General features: G+C 38.8%; 1 protein-coding gene across 5 annotated transcripts in view; it reads right to left on the bottom strand.

Moving 5' to 3' along the window:
* CHEK1 (checkpoint kinase 1) overlaps positions 1–20183 on the bottom strand; it is a 32955-nt gene extending 12772 nt beyond the window's left edge. Inside the window, exons 1-7 of one of the 5 annotated variants that reach the window (XM_047823939.1) lie at positions 20111–20183; positions 19301–19385; positions 18005–18228; positions 16735–16799; positions 16576–16645; positions 1034–1222; positions 10–114 (exon numbers count right to left, since the gene is read on the bottom strand). In XM_047823939.1, the coding sequence (XP_047679895.1) occupies positions 10–114; positions 1034–1222; positions 16576–16645; positions 16735–16799; positions 18005–18228; positions 19301–19365 (718 nt within the window). In that variant the 5' untranslated portion in view covers positions 19366–19385; positions 20111–20183. Of the gene's footprint in view, positions 1–9; positions 115–1033; positions 1223–16575; positions 16646–16734; positions 16800–18004; positions 18229–19300; positions 19786–20093 lie in introns of those variants that run through there. The other 4 variants (XM_047823938.1, XM_047823941.1, XM_047823940.1 and 1 more) reach the window with 4 other exon arrangements.
* Between the last annotated feature and the right edge of the window lie 3301 nt (positions 20184–23484).

The raw sequence follows: 23484 nt of genomic DNA, 5'->3' as shown, positions 1-23484 counted from the left end.
CCCAGTTACCTAGAGGAGCAGAATCAATTTTTTTCCAAGGGTTGAGGTATGTTTTTTTTTCTTTCCAATCAGAATATTCCTGACAACTGTCACTGGGCTGGTCCCATGGCAATTCTAAAAAAGAAACAAGTCCCAGTTTTCTTAGTGTTCATGTCATTATATAGTAAAGATTTTAAAGGAAAATAATCAGTGATACAAATCCATTAAATGTTTCCTCCAAATTAATTCAATATGGTTTTCAAACTAAGAATGCTAACTCATAGAAATTTTAGAGGCACCTCAAAGACAGATGAACTACTTCTGCCCTACTCTTTGCAAAATTATTCACATGAATTTTTTTTTAATTTTTTTTTCAACGTTTTTATTTATTTTTGGGACAGAGAGAGACAGAGCATGAACGGGGGAGGGGCAGAGAGGGAGGGAGACACAGAATCGGAAGCAGGCTCCAGGCTCCGAGCCATCAGCCCAGAGCCTGACGCGGGGCTCGAACTCACGGACCGCGAGATCGTGACCTGGCTGAAGTCGGACGCTTAACCAACTGCGCCACCCAGGCGCCCCATTCACATGAATTTTAAAAGAGGTTGCTATCGTGATATTTCATTTAGTAGCTCTTCATAAAACTGATTTTTAAAAAGCTTTGACATTAGAAGTTCCAACTTAGTTATAAATAAGTTTACTATCAAAATACTATCACATAAATATGGATTCCCCTGGTTTGTTTTATTTATTTTGGTACAACAAATCTGGCTTTCCATAGACAGGAGTTTCATCATGATTAAAAAGCTCTTGGGGGGCGCCTAGGTGGCGCAGTCGGTTAAGCGTCCGACTTCAGCCAGGTCACGATCTCGCGGTCCGTGAGTTCGAGCCCCGCGTCAGGCTCTGGGCTGATGGCTCAGAGCCTGGAGCCTGTTTCCGATTCTGTGTCTCCCTCTCCCTCTGCCCCTCCCCCATTCATGCTCTGTCTCTCTCTGTCCCAAAAACAAATAAATGTTGAAAAAAAAAACTTTAAAAAAAAAAAAAAAAAAGCTCTTACCTCCAGCCAACATTGCTGTAAGTACTATTCCACAGGACCAAACATCAACTGGTTCTGCATGAAATTCTTTTCTCTTTAGAAGTTCTGGAGCAACATAAGGTAAAGTGCCACACATCTTGTTCAATAAACGCTCACGATTATTATGCCGAAACACTGTTGCCAAGCCAAAGTCAGAGATCTTGAGGTTATCTAAACCAAAGGAAAAATGAATGGCACTTAATAAAGATGTTTTGTAAATAGATATACTTAAAGGAATTAAGTATTACTGGAAAATCACTGGTGTTACTTCAAGTTTGTAGAACTTTTCTACCTTAAAATGACAAAAAAGACATTTTAAAAGAAATAAAAGACATTTTCACCTAGCTAAACCTAGAAAAAGTCCTCAGAGCTTCTATTAACTAAAGAAAAATCATCAATACACAAAACAGTTTGGACCAGGTTAAAGACAATGGAGTCAAAAGGGGCTGTCCTTCTGTAAAAAGGGCACTATAGTCTTAGGCTGAAAGCACAGCCAAGTCCTTCATCAACTTGTACAAAGGGCTGGAAGGAGACATCAATAACAAACCAGGTACAACTTTCTCAGCAGCAAACAAACCCACAGAGCAGGAAGAAAATATGTAAAGACATACCAAAACTAAAGATCCACAAACAGTTAAAATTTCGTGTCAAAGTGGCTAACTTTAGAAAAGGAGGAGGAACTACGCACAGAAAATAAACCAGAAAGGCAAATTTCCTCTAACTTCATCTTTAACACACACAAACTACAAGCAGAACTTTCAACTTACCCTGTGCTTAGTGAATATCCACCACAACTGACTGATGCTATGCTAGCCAATGCAGGTAAGTGAATTACTAAAGAAGATTAACAACAGACAACTGTTGGGAAAGTTATAAAAACATAGGATATTACTAGATCTTATAGCAAGGGAATCTAACCTAATCTTAGGAGTGAGAGAAGACCCCCTATTATCAAGGTGTCAAATGGTATAACCTTTTTAGAGGGCAATCTATCAAAAGATGTCAAAATTGAAATATTCACTCTTTAAACTAGCAATTCCTGGGGCACCTCGGTGGCTCAGTCGGTTGAGTGTCTCACTTTGGCTGAGGTCATGATCTCACAGTTCAAAGTGGGTTCAAGCCCTATGTCAGGCTCTGTGCTGACAGCTTGGAGCTTTGAGCCTGCTTTAGATTCTGTGTCTCCCTCTCTCTCACTGCCCATCCCCTCTTGTGCGGTCTCTCAATCTCAAAAATAAATAAACATTAAAAAAGAATTTTAAACTAGCAATTCCCATTTCCAGGAACACAAACACAGAAATAATCCCCCAAATTCACAAACACAAGGATATTCCTAGCAGTATTATCTGTAAATAGCTTAAATATCCAATAAAGAAATGGTAAATTCTTGTTACACATGTATGGAAGGAAAACTATGTAGGTAAGTTGTTTAAAAAAAGAAAAGGTCTATCTATAGTTCTGACACGGAATAGGGTATGCGTGGAAAAAAAAGGACAAGGGCCATAGCAAATATCCATTATAACATGACCCAAGTTTTATACAGGGACTGCGCAAAACTTTAGAACAGACATCACTGTTCCATTTTCTAAGTTAGAAACAACTTAAATGTCCTAAAATAGGGGACTGATTCTTTAAAATCAGGTATATATATATATCCATACAATATGATATATAATCCATTGATGTTTACCTGTATTTGAATTGGGAGGTAGCTACTGTAATTATCCTTTTAATAGCCATACATGACACAATCTTGACAAACCACTGAGAGTTAGAGTGCCAAGTTACTTCTATGTTACTAATCACTGAAAATACTAATGGATGACTGCAGCATTCCTCAGATTTTATTGTTTCCTTATGTCTGCAACATAACACTCAGGTTAGAGAACTGCATGTAATCAATTCTAAATTGAGGAGTGTGGTTATCTCTGAGAAAAAGAAAAGGGAATACATTTGAGAAGGCATACACAGGACTTGGACTATATTAGTAACATTATCTTTATTTATTTTTAAAAAATTTTTCTTTTTTAACATTTATTTATTTTTGAGACAGAGAGAGACAGAGCATGAACGGGGGAGGGTCAGAGAGAGGGAGACACAGAATCTGAAACAGGCTCCAGGCTCTGAGCCGTCAGCACAGAGCCCGACGCGGGGCTCAAACTCACGGACGGCGAGATCATGACCTGAGCCGAAGTCAGACGCTCAACCGACTGAGCCACCGAGGTGCCCCAGTAACATTATCTTTTTAAAAAAAGATTATTGGGGCGCCTGGATGGCGCAGTCGGTTAAGCGTCCGACTTCAGCCAGGTCACGATCTCGCGGTCCATGAGTTCGAGCCCCGCGTCGGGCTCTGGGCTGATGGCTCAGAGCCTGGAGCCTGTTTCAGATTCTGTGTCTCCCTCTCTCTGCCCCTCCCCCGTTCATGCTCTGTCTCTCTCTGTCTCCCAAAAAATAAATAAACGTTGAAAAAAAAAATTTTTTTTAAATAAAAAAAAAAATTAAAAAAAATAAAAAAAGATTATTAAATATTGAATAGAAACAAAAGAATGTTTACAGAATATGCAGGATGTGAGCATATCCCATTTACCCAATACTCAATTTAAGAACATTCATATCTCCTTTGAAATCCCCTGTAATTAATTGGGGTGCCTGGGTGGCTCAGTCAGTTAAGCGTCCAACTTCGGCTCAGGTCATGATCTCGTGGTTTGGGAATTCGAGCCCAGCGTTGGGCTCTGTGCTGACAGCTCAGAGCCTGGAGCTTACTTTGGATTCTGTGTCTCCTTCTCTCTCTGCCCCTCCCCCACTTGTGCTCTGTCTCTATCAAAAATAAATAAATGTAAAAAAAAAAAAATTTGAAATCCCCTGTAATTACTTCCCTCAATTTATTTCTTTCTCTACCTTCTCATAAGTAACCGCCATTCTGATTTTGGTTTTAATATGCTTTTTTCCTGTAATTTTTCCCATATTTGTTTATTCCCAAATAAACAATATGTTTTATTTTACATATTTTTGAACTTCCTATAAATAGAATCATACTGGTATAAATACTTCTATGAAACTTATATCCATGTCATTACTTGTACCTATAAATTATCCATTTCATAATTTATCTATTCTATTGTTGACAGATATTTAGGTTGTTTCCAGTTTTTTTGCTATTATAAACACCACTGCTTCGAGTGGTATACATATGTATAATGTTTAATTTTTGAAACCAAGTTGTTACGCAGGTGGTTGCTGTATTTTTATCTTATTATAATATGTATTATATGTTTTATATAATTTTTTATGTGCTTGAATTTATTTAAGTAAGCTCTATGCCCAATGTGAGGCTTGAATTCATCACTCTACAATCAAAAGTCACATGCTCTACTGACTGAGCCAGCCAGATGGGCCCCATGCCTGAATTTTTTTTAAGTTTTCATTAAAAGTAAAGATTTTTACACTATAAATACAATGGAAAAGGCTGAAAAATAAAGTCCACATGCATGTTAAAAAAGCATATATCTTATGATCTAACTTACATTAATACATATATGGGCAAAGATATATATGTCTCCTTTATCCTTACAACCCAAATAGATTCTTACTATCACCATTTTGTAAAGAAGGAAAGTGGGGCAGAGAGAAGGCAAGCAACTTACCCAAGGCCATACACCTACTAGGAGGTGGCCTAGATTAACCCTACGTTCAAATGACTGTAAATCTCAAGCTGTTAAAAATATGCTATACTGCTTGTCACAGGTAGACACACAATTCTTCTTTCCCAGAGTGTTTTATTTAGCTAGAAACCTACATTTATTCAAAAAAGGACTTAATTTGTAAATGAAGAAGGGGAGGAATTGACTGTAATACCATCAAGGCTATTAGCATTCAAAAAGTAATGAAAATAGAATGATAACTGGAAGTTAAAGGAATTCTCCAGCATCTGAGACAAAACTTGGGAGAGAGGTACTGCCTGGGGCCTGGTCACAGAGAGTAAAAAAGCGGGGAGTGGACAAAAGCTGAAGACAGTGCTGGTGTGCCATTGCTGAACTGGGAGAACAGACTGGGTAGCTGGGCGGCACCATTTTCACCGATCCCGCGCATACGCACCTAGGAGCGCGCAACAATGCACCCCAGTAGGCTAGCAGCGCCATCTAGTGGAGATCGGAGCTGATACACTGAGCCCCGCCCAACTGGGCCAACTTCATTCTTCAAGAACAAAAGTCTCACAGCTGGCTTAGTTTATGGAGTATAAAGAGCTATATAGACTGACTTCTAGGGGAAAATGAAGCATTTCAGTCCTACTTCAATCTGTTAGCAGGTTCATCTATTCAATTTTCTTTCTTTTTCTTTTTTTCTCTTTTACACTTCTTTTCTTTTTCTTGAATACAGAAAGAGAAAAAATTCATTTTTATTTTCAAATTTATTAAAAATATTTTTAATTCTTATTACTATAGTTTTTGCTTTTGTGTAAATTTTTTCATATTCTATTTTACTTCCATCATTTTATTTTAATCTACTTCAGTGTATTCACCTTTTCAAATTTTCAAACAATTTCCTTTTTCTCTTTTTCGTGAATGCAGAAAGAGAAAAACTTCATTTTTACTTTCAATTTCTATCAAAAATAGATTTTTTTTAATTTTTTACTTCATTTTTCACTTTTATGTAAATTATTTCAAATTCTATTTTACTTCCATCATTTTATTTTAGTCTACCACAGTGTATTCACTTGTTCAAACTTTTAAATGATTTCCTTTTTTTCCTCTTTTTCCTCTTTTTCGTTTCTTTTCTTTTTCTTGAATACAGAAAAACAAATTTCATTTTGTTTTCAATTTTTATTAAAAATATTTTTCTTTAATTTTTTTCTACTATATTCTTTACTTTTGTGTATATTTTTCAAATTCTGTTTTACTCCCCTCATCTCATTTTAGTCTACTTCAGTGTATTCTTTTCAAATTTTCAAACGATTTCCTTTTCTCCCCCCCCTCTTTTTTTCTGTAATCTGTCAAACCACTTTCAACACCCAACTAAAACACACCTAGGATCTAGTATCATTTATTCAATTTTTGTTTCTGTGCGTGTTTTTAATTTTTTAATTTTAACATTTTTTAATTTCAATTTTTCTACCTCATTAATTCATTTTCCGCCTTCAAAATGACAAAACGAAGGAATTCACCCCAAAAGAAAGAGCACAAAGAAACGACAGCCAGGGATTTAACCAACACCGATATAAGCAAGATGTCTGAACCAGAATTTAGAATCACCATAATAAGAATACTAGCTGGAGTCAAAAATAGATTAGAATCCCTTTCTTTTTTTTTTTTTTTTTAATTTTTTTTTTCAACATTTATTTATTTTTGGGACAGAGAGAGACAGAGCATGAACGGCGGAGGGGCAGAGAGAGAGGGAGACACAGAATCGGAAACAGGCTCCAGGCTCTGAGTCATCAGCCCAGAGCCCGACGCGGGGCTCGAACTCATGGACTGTGAGATCGTGACCTGGCTGAAGTCGGACGCTTAACCGACTGCGCCACCCAGGCGCCCCTAGAATCCCTTTCTGCAGAGATAAAAGAAGTAAAAATAGCCAGAATGAAATTAAAAATGCTACAACTGAGCTGCAATCACGGATGGATGCAGCTGCGGCAAGGATGGATGAGGCAGAACAGAGAATCAGCAATATAGAGGACAAACTTATAGAGAATAATGAAGCAGAAAAAAAGAGGGAGACTAAGGTAAAAGAGCACAATTTAAGAATTAGAGATATCAGTGACTCATTAAAAAGGAACAACATCAGAATCATAGGGGTCCCAGAGAAGGAAGAGAGAGAAATAGGGGTAGAAGGGTTATGTGAGCAAATCACAGTGGAAAACTTTCCTAACCTGGGGAAAGACACAGACATCAAAATCCAGGAAGCACAGAGGACCCCCATTAGATTCAACAAAAACCGACCATCAACAAGGCATATCATAGTCAAATTCACAAAATACTCTGGCAAGGAGAGAATCGTGAAAGCAGCAAGGGAAAAAAAGTCCCTAACCTACAAAGACAGACAGATCAGGTTTGCAGCAGACCTATCCACAGAAACTTGGCATGCCAGAAAGGAGTGGCAGGATATATTCAGTGTGCTGAATCATAAAAATATGCAGCCAAGAATTCTTTATCTAGCAAGGCTGTCATTCAAAATAGAAGGAGAGATAAAAAGTTTCCCAGACAAACAAAAATTAAAGGTGTTTGTGACCACTAAACCAGCCCTTCAAGAAATTTTAAGGGGGACTCTCTGAGGGGAGAAAAGAAAGCAACAAAGATTAGAAAGGACCAGAGAACACCACCAGAAACTCCAACTCTACAAGCATCATCATGGCAATAAATTCATCTTTCAGTACTCACTCTAAACGTCAATGGACTCAATGCTCCAATCAAAAGACATAGGGTAACAGAATGGATAAGAAAAGAAGATCCATCTATATGCTGTTTACAAGAGACCCACTTTAGACCTAAAGACACCTTCAGATTGAAAATAAGGGGATGGAGAACCATCTGTCACGCTAATGGTCAACAAAAGAAAGCCAGAGTAACCATACTTATATCAAACAATCTGGACTTTAAAATAAAGGCTGTATCAAGAGATGCAGAAGGGCATTATATCACAATCAAGGGGTCTATCCACCAGGAAGAACTAACAATTATGCACCAAATGTGAAAGCACCCAAATATATAAATCAATTAATCACAAACATAAACTCATCGATAGTAATACCATAATAGTAGGAGACTTCAACACCCCACTCACAGCAATGAACAGATCATCTCATCAAAAAATCAACAAGGAAACAATGGCTTTGAATGACACACTGGACCAGATGGACTTAACAGATATATTCAGAACATTTTATCCTAAAGCAGCAGAATATACATTCTTCTCCAGTGCACATGGAACATTCTCCAGAATAGACCATATACTGGGACACAAATCAGCCCTAAGTAAATACAAAACGATTGAGTCATACCTTGCATATTTTCAGACCACAACGCTATGAAACTCGAAATCAACCACAAGAAAAATCTGGAAAGGTAACAAATACTTGGAGACTAAAGAACATCCTACTAAAGAATGAATGGGCTAACCAAGATAAAGAGGAAATTAAAGAGTACATGGAAGTCAATGAAAATGGTAACACCACAACCCAAAATCTCTGGGATGCAGCAAAGGCGGTCATAAGAGGAAAGTATATAGCAATCCAGGCCTTCCTAAAGAAAGAAGAAAGATCTCAGATACACAACCTAACCTTATGTTTTAAGGAGCTGGAAAAAGAATAGCAAATAAAACCCAAAACCAGCAGAAGACAGGAAACAATAAAGATTATAGCAGAAATGAATGCTATCGAAACCAAAAAAACAGTAGAACAGATCAATGAAACCAGAAGCTGGTTCTTTGAAAGAATTAACAAAATTGATTAACCACTAGCCAGTTTGATCAAAAAGAAAAAGGAAAGGACCCAAATAAATAAAATGAAGAATGAAAGAGGAGAGATCACAACCAACACAGCAGAAATAAAAACAATAATAAGAGAATATTATGAGCAATTATATGCCAATAAAATGGGCAATCTGGAAGAAACAAATTCCTAGAAACATATACACTACCAAAACAGAAACAGGAAGAAATAGAAAATTTGAACACACCCATAACCAGTAAGGAAATCGAATTAGTAATCTAAAATCTGCCAAAAAACAAGAGTCCAGGGCCAGATGGCTTTCCAGGGGAATTCTACCAAACATTTAAGGAAGAGTTAACACTTATTCTCTTGAAGCTGTTCCAAAAAATAGAAATGGAAGGAAAACTTCCAAACTCTTTCTATGAAGCCAGCATTACCTTGATTCCAAAACCAGACAGAGACCCCACTAAAAAGGAGAACTACAGACCAATTTCCCTGATGTACATGGAAGCAAAAATACTCAACAAGATATTAGGCAACCGGCTCCAACAATACATTAAAAAAATTATTCACCACGCCCAAATGGGATTTATACCTGGAATGCAGGGCTGGTTCAATATCTGCAAAAACAATTAACGTGATTCATCACATAAATAAAAGAAAGGACAAGAACCATAGGATCCTCTCAATAGATGCAGAGAAAGCATTTGACAAAATACAGCATCCTTTCTTGATAAAAACCCTCAAGAAAGTAGGGATAGAAGGAGCATACCTTGAGATCATAAAAGCCATATATGAACAACCCAATGCTAATATTCTCAATGGGGAAAAACTGACAGCTTTCCCCCTAAGGTCACGAACAAGACCAGGATGTCGACTCTCGCCACTGTTATTCAACATAGTATTGGAAGTTTTAGCCTCTGCAGTCAGACAACACAAAGAAATAAAACGCATCCAAATCAGCCAGGAGGAGGTCAAACTTTCACTCTTCACAGATGACATGATACTTTATATGGAAAACCCAAAAGATTCCACCAAAAAACTGCTAGAATTGATTCATGAATTCAGCAAAGTTGCAGAATATAAAATCAACACACAGAAATCGGGTGCATTCCTATACACCAACAATGAAGCAACAGAAAGAGAAATCAAGGAATCAATCCCATTTACAGTTGCACCAAAAACCATAAAATACCTAGGAATAAATCTAACCAAAGAGGTGAAAAATCTATATGCTGAAAACTATAGAAAGCTTATGAAAGAAATTGAAGAAGACACAAAAAAATGGAAAAAGATTCCATGCTCCTGGATAGGAAGAACAAATGTTGTTAAAATGTCGATACTACCCAAAGCAATCTACATATTCAATGCGATCCCTATCAAAATAACACCAGCATTCTTCACAGAGCTGGAATAATCCTAAAATTTGTATGGAACCAGAAAAGACCCCGAATAGCCAAAGCAATCCTGAAAAAGAAAACCAAAGAAGGAGGCATCACAATCCCAGACTTAAAGCTATACTACAAAGCTGTAATCATCAAGACAGTATGGTACTGGCACAAGAACAGACACTCAGATCAATGGAACAGAATAGAGAACCCAGAAAGGGACCCACAAACGTATGGCCACCTAATCTTTGACAAAGCAGGAAAGAATATCCAATGGAATCAAGACAGTCTCTTCCGCAAGTGGTGCTGGGAAAACTGGACAGCGACATGCAGAAGAATGAACCTGGACCACTTTCTTACACCAGTCACAAAAATAAACTCAAAATGGATGAAAGACCTCAATGTAAGACAGGAAGCCATCAAAATCCTTGAGGAGAAAGCAGGAAAAAACCTCTTTGATCTTGGCTGCAGCAACTTCTTACTCAACACGTCTCCTTAAGCAAGGGAAACAAAAACAAAAATGAACTACTGGGACCTCATCAAAATAAAAAGCTTCTGCACAGTGAAGAAAACAATCAGCAAAACTAAAAGGCAACCGACAGAATGGGAGAAGATTTTTGCAAATGACATATCAGATAAAGGGTTAGTATCCAAAATCTATAAAGAACTTATCAAACTCAACACCCAAAAAACAAATAATCCAGTGAAGACATGGGCAAAAGACATGAATACACTCCTCCAAAGACGACATTCAAATGGCCAACTGTCACATAAAAAAATGCTCAACATCACTCATCATCAGGGAAATACAAATCAAGACCACAATGAGATACCACCTTACACCTGTCAGAAAGGCTAACATTAACAATTCAAGCAACAACAGATGTTGGTGAGGATGCATAGAAAAAGGATCTCTTTTGCATTGTTGGTGGGAATGCAAGCTGATGCAGCCAGTCTGGAAAACAGTATGGAGATTCCTCAAAAAACTAAAAATAGAACTACCTTATGACCCAGCAATTGCACTACTAGGCATTTATCCACAGGATACAAGTGTGCTGTTTTGAAGGGACATATGCACCCCCATGTTTATAACAGCACTATCAACAATAGCCAAAGTATGGAAAGAGCCCAAATGTCCATCGATGGATGAATGCATAAAGAAAATGTGGTATATATATATATATATATATACACACACACAATGGAGTATTACTCAGCAATCAAAAAGAATGAAATCCTGCCATTTGCAATTACGTGGGTGGAACTGGAGGGTATTATGCTAAGTGAAATTAGAGAAAGACAAATATCATATGACTTCACTCATATGAGGACTTTAAGACAGAGAACAGATGAATATCAGGAAAGGGAAACAAAAATAATATAAAAACAGGGAGGATGACAAAACAGAAGACTCATAAATATGGAGAACAAAGTGAGGGTTACTGGAGGGGTTGTGGGAGGGGAGATGGGCTAAATGGGTAAGGGGCACTAAGGAATCTACTCCTGAAATCATTGTTGCACTACATGCTAACTAATTTGGATGTAAATTTAAAAAATAAAAAATAAAATTAAAAAAATAAATAAATAAATAAAGGAATTCTCCAGCTGTGCTCTCATTTCTTGGGACTCATCAATCAACGATTCTGTTCCTTTTTTCCCATACACCAAATTCTCGAAATGTCTAAATGTTTGCTATGTGCCTTAAGAAGCTACTTGCAAAAGGCTAAATAACCAAAGGAGGATCTTAGGTAGCTAGGTAGGTGGGTTAATAAAAGGATATCAAAAAGATATTCACCAAAACTTAACAGTGGTTATAACTGACTGATGGATTTCTGGTGATTTTTTACCTTTTTCTTTATGTTTTTCATCTTACTTCATGATTAACTTTTATCTTTATAAAGAAAAACACCCAATATTTTTAGCTTGGAAACAAAGCTTTCCTATTCCAAATATTTACATCTCCATTACTTATTAAATAAACTGGCTTTTCTTAGCTTATCTCCTTGTATGAAGGTCAATTACAGAGTTCAGGAAAATGTTAGGAGGCTGAAAAGAAAGTACAGTGACTTGTGAACAACACTGCCAGCAATACTAAATGTCAGGGTTGGACAAGATCTTAAAAATACTTTGGTCCAACTAGCCAAGCAATGTTTAAATTCTCTTTATAATATTCCCTGATAATTAATAATCTAGTGTTTGACTCTCATGTTATAAACTTATTACATTCCAAAGCAACCTATTCAATTTTTGGATAGGTCCAATACAGGGTCCATGCTTGCACTAATCCACTGCTTCTGTATAGTTTTCACCAACGTGTTCAGAAAAACTGTATTTAACCACTAGTAACGTTCTCCTGGGCTCCTTCAATTATTCCTTATTTTACATAGTTTGTGCCCCTTCCACCAGTCTCATCACTGTCCTGTAAAAGCACTTCAGTGATCTACATACCTTTTACAGTAGTGTCCCAGGACACCCATTATTTCCAGTATGGCCTCACTGAAGCAGTGTTGGAATGGTATCTTCCTCATTCTCAATATCACCCTAGTTTTCTACTGACTACATCACACAGGTGACTAATACGAAATGTTACTTGGTAAAAGTCTTTTTTAACCTGCTTTTCTACCAAAGATAATGTGATTCAACTAAACTTAGTTACTTTTCAAAATCTAAATCCTGAACTTTAGATTTTTCTGTCCTGGAAAAGTTAAACCTGACCCACTTCTCTGGCCTGCTGTATCCATTCGTTCAATATTTTTGAAAGCCTACTATTGGCCAGGCACTATTCTAATGTACTAAATAACCATTAAACAAAACAGACAAAAATCACTGCCTCATGCTACAGACATTTCTGTCATCTTTTTTGATCCTGACTTAATAAGCTAACACTTTCACTATCCATCTCTCTCAGTTTTCATGACATCCATAAAATATAGCTAAACTCCTTGCATCTCTATCCAAATAACAGATTAAAAAGAACAAACAAGGGCTCCTGGGTGGCTCAGTTGGTTAAGCGTCCAACTTCAGCTCAGGTCATGATCTCAGGGTTCATGAGTTAGAGTCTGCATTGGGTTCTACACTGATGAAAATGGATGCAGAAATTCTCAACAAAATACTAGCAAATTGAATCCAATAGTACATAGTTATTCTTGGACTAAAAGCATCCAATCAATGAATAGGATATACCATATTTGCAATCAATGAACATGATATACCATATTAATAAAAGAAAGGATAAGAACCATATGATCCTCTCAGTAGATGACAGAAAAAGCATTTCACAACATACAGCATCCATTCTTGATAAAAACCCTCAATAGGGGCACCTGGGTGGCTCAGTTGGCTGAGCAACTGACTTGATTTTGACCCAGGTCATGATCCCAGGGTTGTGGGATCAAGCCCCGTGTTGGGTTTTATGCTGAGCATGGAGCCTACTTAAGATTCTCTCCCTCCCTCTGCCTCTCTCCCCTACTCGAGTTCTCTCTCTAAAAAAACAAACAAGAAAACCCTTAAGAGGGGTGCCTGGGTGGCTCAGTCAGCTAAGCATCTGACTTCGGCTCAGGTCATGATCTCCGAGTTCATGAGTTCAAGCCCTGCATCAGGCTCTCTGCTGTCAGCACACAGCCCACTTTGGATCCTCTGTCCCCCATTCCCTCTGCCCCTCCCCCACTTGCACTCGCTCTTTGTCTCTCGTTCTCAAAAATAAACACTTAAAAAAAAAACACAAGGGCGCCTGGGTGGCGCAGTCGGTTAAGCGTTCGACTTCAGCCAGGTCACGATCTCGCGGTCCGTGAGTTCGAGCCCCGCGTCAGGCTCTGGGCTGATGGCTCAGAGCCTGGAGCCTGTTTCCGATTCTGTGTCTCCCTCTCTCTCTGCCCCTCCCCCGTTCACGCTTTGTCTCTCTCTGTCCCAAAAATAAGTAAACGTTGGAAAAAAAAAAAACAAAAAAACAAAAAAAAAAAAAACAAAAAAACAAAACACAAAACCTCAGTGAAGTAGGGATAGAGGGAACATACCTCAACATCATAAAAACCATACATGAAAGACCCACAGCCAATATAATCCTCAGTGGGGAAAAACTGAGAGCTTTCTTCCTAAGATCAGGAACAAGACAAGGATGTCTACTATCACCATTGTTATTTAACATAATACAAGAAATCCTAGCTTCAGCAATCAGACAACAAAAAGAAATAATAGGCATCCAAATCAGCAAGGAAGAAGTCAAACTTTCACTATTTGCAGATGACATGATATTCTATGTAGAAACCCGAATGATGCCACTGAAAAATTGTTAGAACTGACACATGGATTCAGTAAAGTTGCAGAATACAAAATCAACGTACAGAAATCTGATACATTTCTCTACACCAATAAAGAAGCAACAGAAAGAGGAATCAAGAAATCAATCCCATTTACAATTGCACCAAAACCCATAAGAATACACCTAACCAAAGAGGTAAAAGATCTGTACACTGAAAACTACAGAACACATATGAAATAAACTGAAGATGACACAAAGAAACAGAAAAACATTACATGCTCATGGATTGGAAGAACAAATATTCTTTGCAGAGCTACAGCAAACAATCCTAAAACCACAAACAACCCCAAATAGCCAAAGCAATGTTGAAAAAGAAAAGCAAAGCTGGAGACATCACAATTCTGGACTTCAAGTTATATTACAAAGCTGTAATCATTAAGACTGAATGGTACTGGCACAAAAACAGACACATGGATCAATGGAACAGAACAGATAACCCAGAAATAGACCCACAACTATACGGTCAACTAATCTTCAACAAAGCAGAAAAGAACATCCAGTGAAAAAAGATGGTCTCTTCAACAAATGATATTGGGAAAACGGGACAGCAACCTGTAGAAGAATGAACCTGGACTACTTTCTTACATCATATACAAAAATAAATTCAAAATGGATCAAAGACCTAAATGTGAGACAGGAAACCATCAAAATCCTAGAGGAGAACACAGGCAACAACCTCTTTGATTTCAGTCATAACAACCTCTTATGAGACACATCACCAGAGGCAAAGGAAACAAAAGCAAACATGAATTACTGAGACTTCATCAAGATAAACAGTTTCTGCACAGAAAATAAATTGTTTCTGCACAGAAAATAAATTGTTTCTGCACAGAAAAAAAATCAACAAAACTAAAAGACAACCTTTGGAATGGGAGAAGATATTTCCAAATGACATATCTGATAAAGGGTTATTAATAACATCCAAAATCTATAAAGAACTTTTCAAACTTGGGCCTCAGTCAGTTGAGCATCTATCTGACTCTTGATTTTGGCTCAGGTCATGATCTCATGGTTTGTGAGATCAAGCCCTACTGTAAGTGCAGGGCCTGCTTGGGATTCTCTCCCTCTCTCTCTCTCTGCCCTTCCCCTGATCACTCAAGCTCTCTCTCAAAATAAATACATAAACATTAAAAAAAAAAAAAAAAAAAAAAAAAAAAAGAGCTTACCAAACTCAACACTCAAAAATCAAATAATCCAGCTAAGAAATAGGCAGAAGACATGAACAGACATTTCTCCAAAGAAGACATACAGATGGCTAACAAACATGAAACGATACTCAACATCACTCATCATCAGGAAAATAGAAATCAGAGCTGCAATGAGATATCACCTCACACCTGTCAGAATGGCTAAAATGAACAACACAGGAAATAACAGATGTTGGCCAGGATGAAGAGAAAGAGAAACCTTCTTACACTGTGGGTGGGAATGTAAACTAGTGCAGCCACTCTAGAAAACAGTATGGCGGTTCCTCAAAAAGTTCAAAAAAGAACTACCCTATGATCCAGCAACTGCACTACTAGGTATTTACCCTAAGGATACAAAAACACTGATTCGAAGGGACACATGCACCCTGATGTTTATAGCAGCATCTTCAACAATAGCCAAGATATGGAAACAGCCCAAGTGTTCATCAACAGATGAATGAATAAAGTTGTGGTATACATATACACTGGAATATTACTCGGCCATAAAAAAGAATGAAATCTTGCCATCTTCAATGACATGAATGGAACTAGAATGTATTATGCTAAGCAAAATAAGTCAATCAGAGAAAGACAAATACCATACGATTTCACTCATATGTAGACTTTAAGAAATGAATCAGATAAACATAAGGAAAAAAAGAAGAGAGGCAAACCATAAAACAGACTCTTAACCATACAAAACAAACTGAGGATTGCTGGAGGGGAGGTTGGGCTGTGAGATGGGTTAAATGGGTGATGGGTATTAAGGAAGGCACTTGTTATGATAAGCACTGGGGGTTGTATGTAAGTGATGAATCACTAAATTTTACTCCTGAAACTAATATTATACTATGTTAACTAACTGGAATTTAAATAAAAACTTGAAAAAAAAAATTAACTAACTAACTAACTAGAACAAACAGGATAAGGCTATAGTCCAGGGTATTCCAACATAAACTTTCCTTTATTAATTCACTGAAGAGTTAAGACTATTCATACAGTTATTCATTTAGTGAGCTAACCCTGCATCTAGATTAGATTTCTCTATCTCATCTACAACTATATCAGGAAGGGCTTGTAAAATATACTGAGTGTCTCAAATTTCCTACACTTTTCAGATTTTTTGCCGTAAATTTTCAATAATGCAAAAGCTTCAACTCTGCCTTGTATAGATTAAAATAATTTAGGCAACAGTGACAAAATGCTATACCTACCCCTTTCATCCAATAGGAGATTTTCTGGCTTAATATCCCTGTGAGTTATCCCAATACCATGTAGATAAACCTAAAAGAGAAACAGAGAGAGGCATACTTTGGTAACTTACTTCATTCATATTAATTTTATGTAAAAGGAAAAGAAACAACTGTACTTACCACCCCTGCCATGAGTTGATGGAAGAACCTTTGAGCATCTTGTTCAGGCATGCCTATGTCTGGCTCTATAAGAATTAATAATGAAAGTTAGCCTGCCATGTAAACATAATCAGGCAGCAACCACAGTCTCCTAAATCAAAGCTTAGACATTTGTGATTGTATACTGACAAACAGAATCTTACGCTAGCAACTAAGACTCTAGTGTCCGTTAATTCACATGGTACTTAATTAACTCACATTCCCCATCTGTTATGTGGCAAAGATAAAATAACATCACAGGAAAACTACAGAGAGAAACTATTATCCAGACCAAGAATGCAAGCCATACCTTGAAAGCCTCTGATTATCTTACACTAATCATGATTTATTTGGTATCTTTCCAATTCTCCCCTAATTTCTTCTAAATGCTCTGACATTGTTTTCCTCATCGCTAAAATGTAATTGCCAAAGTATAAGCCTGGGCAAACATAAACTAATATCACCAAATATTGAACAACAAAATGAAACTTCATCTAATCCCTCATACTACAAAGCTATGAAAGTTCCTTTAGGAAATACAGTTTTATTAAAAAATTACAGTTTTATTAAAAAATGTTCTATTGTCAGTTTTCTTTTTATATTTTGATCTCTGTCTTTACCTCTTGATTTTACACTGAACTCTCTCCTGAGATACATACTGGAGATTCTAAATAATCAGTTTTTAACTGTGAAAACAATAGCTGTAGATAATAAATTTAGACCCACATAATATATTTTTACGTACTTCTCAGTGTTCTGAAACATCAAGCCTTTGAATCTACATAGAATGCTGAAAGTAGCGAGTACAGAATTTACTAAATATAGGTAAAGCAATTCTAAAAATGTCTCAAGTTATTTCACTGAAACAAAAAAGAACAAATATAACAACATGCTATTATTTTGGCTCTGTAAATGTATGCAATGATTTCATGTAACTGGAATGTCTATAAAGAAAAATCACTGTATAGGTAAAACAATACTTCACCATGAGATTAGTTTATCATTCTTAAACTCTAGAAAACAGCAACCCTAACCAAAATCACATGTACAGTTTGGGAAAAAGGTTCTCCTTGATGAATCTATATATACTTTAATGTATTAACATAATTTGCAAAAACAAGAAAACTTACTGTAATTTCCTTGTTGCATAAGCAGTTCTGAGTGGACAATGACCAAATAGCAGATCCAAGATTAAAAAACAAATTGAGAAACTTAATTAGTAGAATAGATATCTTAAATCTTATTTCCATACCTATTCTGTCAAAAAGTTCTCCTCCACTACAGTACTCCAGAAATAGATACTGGATATTGCCTTCTCTCCTGTGGCCATAGAATTTCACTACATTCTCATGATTTAACATTTTATTGATACAGATCTCCTTCTTAATATTTTCTGGACAGTCTATGGCACGTTTCATGTCTACAATCTTGACTGCAACTGCTTCTTCAGTTCTTCTATTCACAGCAAGTTGAACTCTAAAAAGGAAAACGAAGACATGTGAATTCTATTTAAGACTTCAAAAGATTAAATACTGACTTATCCAACAATTTTACCTTCATTACTTTCTCCACCCGGTAAAAGCCAAGAAAATGGTTTCTGCCATGTTAACAGACAGTACTCCTTTCTGAAATGTGATGTATGATGGCTAATGCTCTACAGAAGTCATTATGTTGTGTATCTAAAGGTTATTTAATAAACGCTTGATAAAGTAAACTAAAACGGACTAACAGTAATTCTAGGCCACATCACATATACACATGCTCTATTTATTTGATTTTAATAACGTTACCTAATATTTATTAACCTCATGCTATATATGCTTGTGCTAACTGATCTAAGCACCTATGGGGTAGGTACTATTATTGTCATGGTAGACCTGAGGAAACAAGATACATTAAGGAGCTTGCCTAAGAACACAAAACAATGTGTTAGTATGTAACAGAGTGAAAATCTGAAACCAGGTAGTCTGACTCCAGAGTCTGTTCATTTGCTCATTTAACCACTATGCTTAAAACCCAGCAAGGAATATGTGGGAGGAGAACCTGACTTCACAGGTCTCTTCCACTTCTTTACAGAAAAAAAAATTTTTAAAAAGGAAGAAAAAAATTGATCCTTACAAAATTTCATGCGGCTTTAGTTCCCAAAGGTCTTAGATTTCAAATGCAAAGATCTGTTCTCTGAGATGCCACTGTATTATAATAAACAACTCCTGGTGTGCCTAGGTGGGTCAGTTGGTTGAGCATCTGACTTGATTTCCACTCAGGTCATGATCCCAGGGTCGTGAGATCGAGCCTCAAGTTTGGGTCCACACTGGGCATGGAACCTGTGTAAGATTCTCCCTCTCTCTCTCTCTCTCTCTCTCTCTCTCTCTCTCTCCTCCCGCCCCCCCCCCCCCCCGCCTCTCAACCATGCTCACTCCCTGTCTAAATAAATAAATGAAAACAAAATAGAATACACAACTCCAAAACAACAAATCTGTACTCAAACAAGACAACAGACAGAAAACGAAAGCAAGCGTGAAGGCAAGGTAAAAGGACTCAAACTCACTCTCCATAGGCACCTTCTCCCAGGGTTTGCACCAAGTCCCAGTCTTCCACAAAGGGCACTGCCATGACTCCAGGATGGATCACGGCTGTAAAAGGCAGGAACCCGGAAAAGACGGGGCTGAGGATAAGCTTCAACCATCTGCCACGATCCCACAACGTAACTAACAGTTTGGTTTCCCCCTCCGCCTCACCCGTATTTTACCCAAGGCTCTCAAGCACCAGCAAGTATGCTAAATTCTGGCATGTTGTGGTGTAATTCACACTCCCCACTCCCACGCGAACCGAAGCTACAACCGCCGCCCTCAGGCCTCCGAGGAAATGCAGCGGCTGTGCTGAGAGGCTGGGGGCACAAATGCTTTGGGGGGGGGGGTGACTGGGGAAGGGAAGGGGTGAGACAGGTGAAGGGCTGCGGGCTACAGGACAGGGTTTCCCGACGACGCCTGCCGCCCCTCCTCCCCCCTTGCTCAGCTCCAATTCCCACCCCCACGCCATCCAGAAGGCCGGGAGGAGCCTGGGGCGGGGCCAAACTGCCCCAAGAAGCGGAAGGAAGGGCTAGCTGGCCCTCGAGACGGCTGGCGCCCAAACCTTTGTGGTCCCCAGCAGGCAGAGAGGTAGTCTCTCCAATCCCTCTACAACAGGGTCCCCCTGGTCCCAAACTCCTCCAGTCTCAGAAACCGCCCCTCCGCGGGAATCTCTGATCCACTTCGCTTGTCACCCATAACTTTCTCTCGCCATGCCCCTCTCAACGAATGTAGACCCCCGAAGTCCTTTTCCAGACTCCTTTCCAACCCTACCGGCTGCCTCTCCTCACCAGGCCGTCCTTTGCCCGCCACCACAGGAATCCAAATGCGGCGCTTTTCCCGCCAAAACTTTCCCGGCGTCACGCTGTCGCAAACGCGCGCACCCTTGCCGTAAAGCAGGAGAGCGCGCGTCTCCTACTGAGGCTGCTGTGAAGAGTGGCCTCTTCGGGAGGCCGGTACCCAGAGGTTGACCCCGAGGCGTGAGCGGGCCAGGTCTGGGTTACTTTGGAGTCGAGAGGAGACCCAGGCTGGAGAGGTTTAAGAACAGCCGAGCGCATCAACGCGAAGAATCTCCCGGCCCCAGTGCATGCAGGGTGTCCGGTGCGTGGCCCGCAGTCGGGCCGTCCTCGCGCTCCTGGGCGGAGCCGAAGTCCCCTCGGAGACCTGCACACACGCTGGGAGTGCGGGTCCTCGAGTACCCTCCCCGCTGCTCTGGGCCTGCCAGCATTGTGCGGATAGTATTCAGAAGTGTTGCCTCGGAAACTTTAAGAAGGGGTACAGATCAAACTAGAGCCGAGAAGCTAGAACAGCCGTTTCGAACAGATCCCGCGAAGAATGAAAGAACTTTGTGGCGGGAGCGAGAAGCACAGACTGGCCGCGCTGCGGGGTGGGGAGTGGAAAGGCATCCCTCGGAAGCAAGCGACACTTTGTACTGTGAGGGCGTGTCAGGATAGCCAGTTTTGCCTTGTGTCTCCAGACTCCAAAACACGACTTTAGCCCAGCCTTTCTGAAGGAACAGCATCTCCATAGCCTTAATTCTTCTATCCTCTTTTTCATTCTGTGTAAAAAAGACAGCTGGAGGCAAAGGGACTGTTTTGCCTCGTTTTTTACGATGCGTTATTTTAAAAGCAGAGTAACCAGTTTAAATGGGAAAGAAAATTCTTGGGCCAGGGACTTGCTTGAGAACAAAATAATGTGGAAAAACCGTAAGTGTTCCCCCTTGACAGTAAACTAGACTGGGAACTCAAGGTGCAGGCAAGATAATCTCCATTAAATTCTCCAGTTCTTAAAACTGGGCTACACACCTCGAGTATAAAGCTCTTGATTGTGATACTGGTAATACAGTAAAATGAGTGTACATGTTACCCAAAAAAAGCACACACATGTTTTAAAGCAAAGTCCGGGGACAGAAAAACAAGGCCAGAGCACTTCAAAGTGCTTGTTGGAGTTTTTAACCATGACATCAACAGTTTAGGCTTCATGGAATAAAGTAAGTTTTCCAGGTCATTTACTCCATTTTTGCACTGTGCTATAAACAAAGAATATGAAGAAAGGAAGAGGGGGACCTACACAGTTCCTGTGTCTGGATGGAATTAAGCGATCTTAGCCTGAAAAATGAATAAGGTATACAGGTTTCAGGCAGAATACCAGTTAAAGAATGTGAGAGAATCAGTGCACACAATAGCCTCTGTTCCCTTCTGAAACCTTACTACAATAAATATTAAAACAACGATTTAATAATAGTAAAGTTTACTATTTTAAAATAGTAAATTTGTAACAAAAGGCAATAACCCACAAGAATGGAGTATAAAAACAAAATTTTGGAAATCGGGAAGTTTTTAGATGAATGATAAAGATGAATCTTAAAACCAGCAATAGGAAAGAAAAGCAACTTGATTTACATCATAGAACACAGGCTCAAGTTGGGTTAGTGACACCAGGTAACTGAACGTGGAGATGAAGGTGGGGCTAAACAGGGCAGGCTGAAAGACTAAGAAGCCAAAAGAACTGGATCCCGTCCCTCCTTATATACCCAAGGAACTGCTCCTCCCCAAAGCTGGTACAAAACTTGAGAGGGTAAACCCTATCCTAACTGGAGAGCATCAGGCACAGTTAAAAACTGAAAACAAAGGTATTAAGTTTATGTACTGAACCTCAAAGCCTTCTTGCCCTACCTTACTCCCAGAAATCTGCCAGCTAGGCATCCCTAAGACATACAGGCCTTCAGGAGGGAATCTAACCTATCTAAAAGATCTAAAAATACCAGTATCAGGGATCTCCTATGTAACAATTATGTAACAATGTAATTCTGTTCCTGTGTATCAACGTGACAACTCAGCCAGATCACAGGAGAGCAGCTGACATTCAGTAAGCCCCACCCCATATAGACCTTCCAATCAGCTTTTTAGGGCCCCACTTCCTAAGAAGAGCAGACAACCAAGAATTTGAAAAGGCCTTTAATATGAAGGATATTAAACAAAGGAATATTTTTTTAAAAAGCTCTTGGACATAAAAAAAAAAAAAATAGTAACAGCAGAAAAAAAAAGGAAACTAAATAGAAAGGTTAGAAAAAAAAAGTTTAGGAAATCTCCCAGAAAAAAAAATGAAGATAGGAAACCAAGAGTACATATAAGAGTATCAGGAGAATAGGGACACCTGGGTGGCTCAGCCAGTTAAGCATCCAACTTCGGCTCAGGTCACAATCTCACAGTTTGTGAGTCCAAGGCCCACTCTGGGCTCTCTGCTGTCAGCACAGGGACCACTTCGGATCGTCTATCGTCTTCTCTCTCTCTCTGCCCCTCTCCCGCTCTCAAAAATAAACATTAAAAAATGCTAACTAACTTGGATGTAAATTAAAAAAAAAAAAAAAAAAGAATATCAGAAGACTAACCCAGTAAGTCCAACATCCAAATAATTTTCAGAAAGAGAAAAGGAGTTGAGAGAATACACAAATAAGTAAATTTCTTAGACCTGAAGAACTTGACTTTCCATACTTAAAAGTTTAAAGTACCCAGCACAATGGATGACCCATCCCCAAGTGCATCATTGGGAAAATTCCAAAATATTACATAAAAAGAGAGGTTCCTAATAGGCCTGTGGTGGGAATTGGAGGGAATGGACACATATGAAAAAATTGAGAATCAGAATAGCATTGCATTTCTCAACATTTAGAAGACAGAAAACAATGAATGGCCTATGCCTTCAAAATAATTCTAAGGAGGGGCTCTTGGGTGGCTCAGTTGGCTGAGCGTCTGACTCCCGGTTTCAGCTCAGGTCATGATCTCACAGTTCGTGGGGTCCAGCCCCACGTCAGGTTCTGTGCTGATGGTGCAGAGCCTGCTTGGGATTCCCTTTCTCCCTCTCTCTCTGCCACCCCGCTTCTTGCTTGCTTGCTCTCTCTCAAAGAAATAAACTTAAAAATTAAAAAAAATAATCATTCTAAGGAAAAGTTTTCCCCAACCTGGAACTCTGTACTTGCCCAATTGAGTGTGACAAGAAACATGCAAGATCTATCTCCCACACATTTTCTCAGGAAGGTAAATAGAGGTGATAATCAAGAAGGAAATAGGAGATTAACACAATATGGAGGACCTACCAACCCAACAGGTGAGTAGCAGGCCTAAGACGTAAACCAATCCAAACCACAACATACCAAAACAGAAGA

This window comes from Prionailurus viverrinus, chromosome D1, assembly GCF_022837055.1.
Source record: "Prionailurus viverrinus isolate Anna chromosome D1, UM_Priviv_1.0, whole genome shotgun sequence".
In the NCBI taxonomy this organism is placed as follows: domain Eukaryota; kingdom Metazoa; phylum Chordata; class Mammalia; order Carnivora; family Felidae; genus Prionailurus; species Prionailurus viverrinus.
This window is presented reverse-complemented; position numbering and strand designations above follow the sequence as displayed.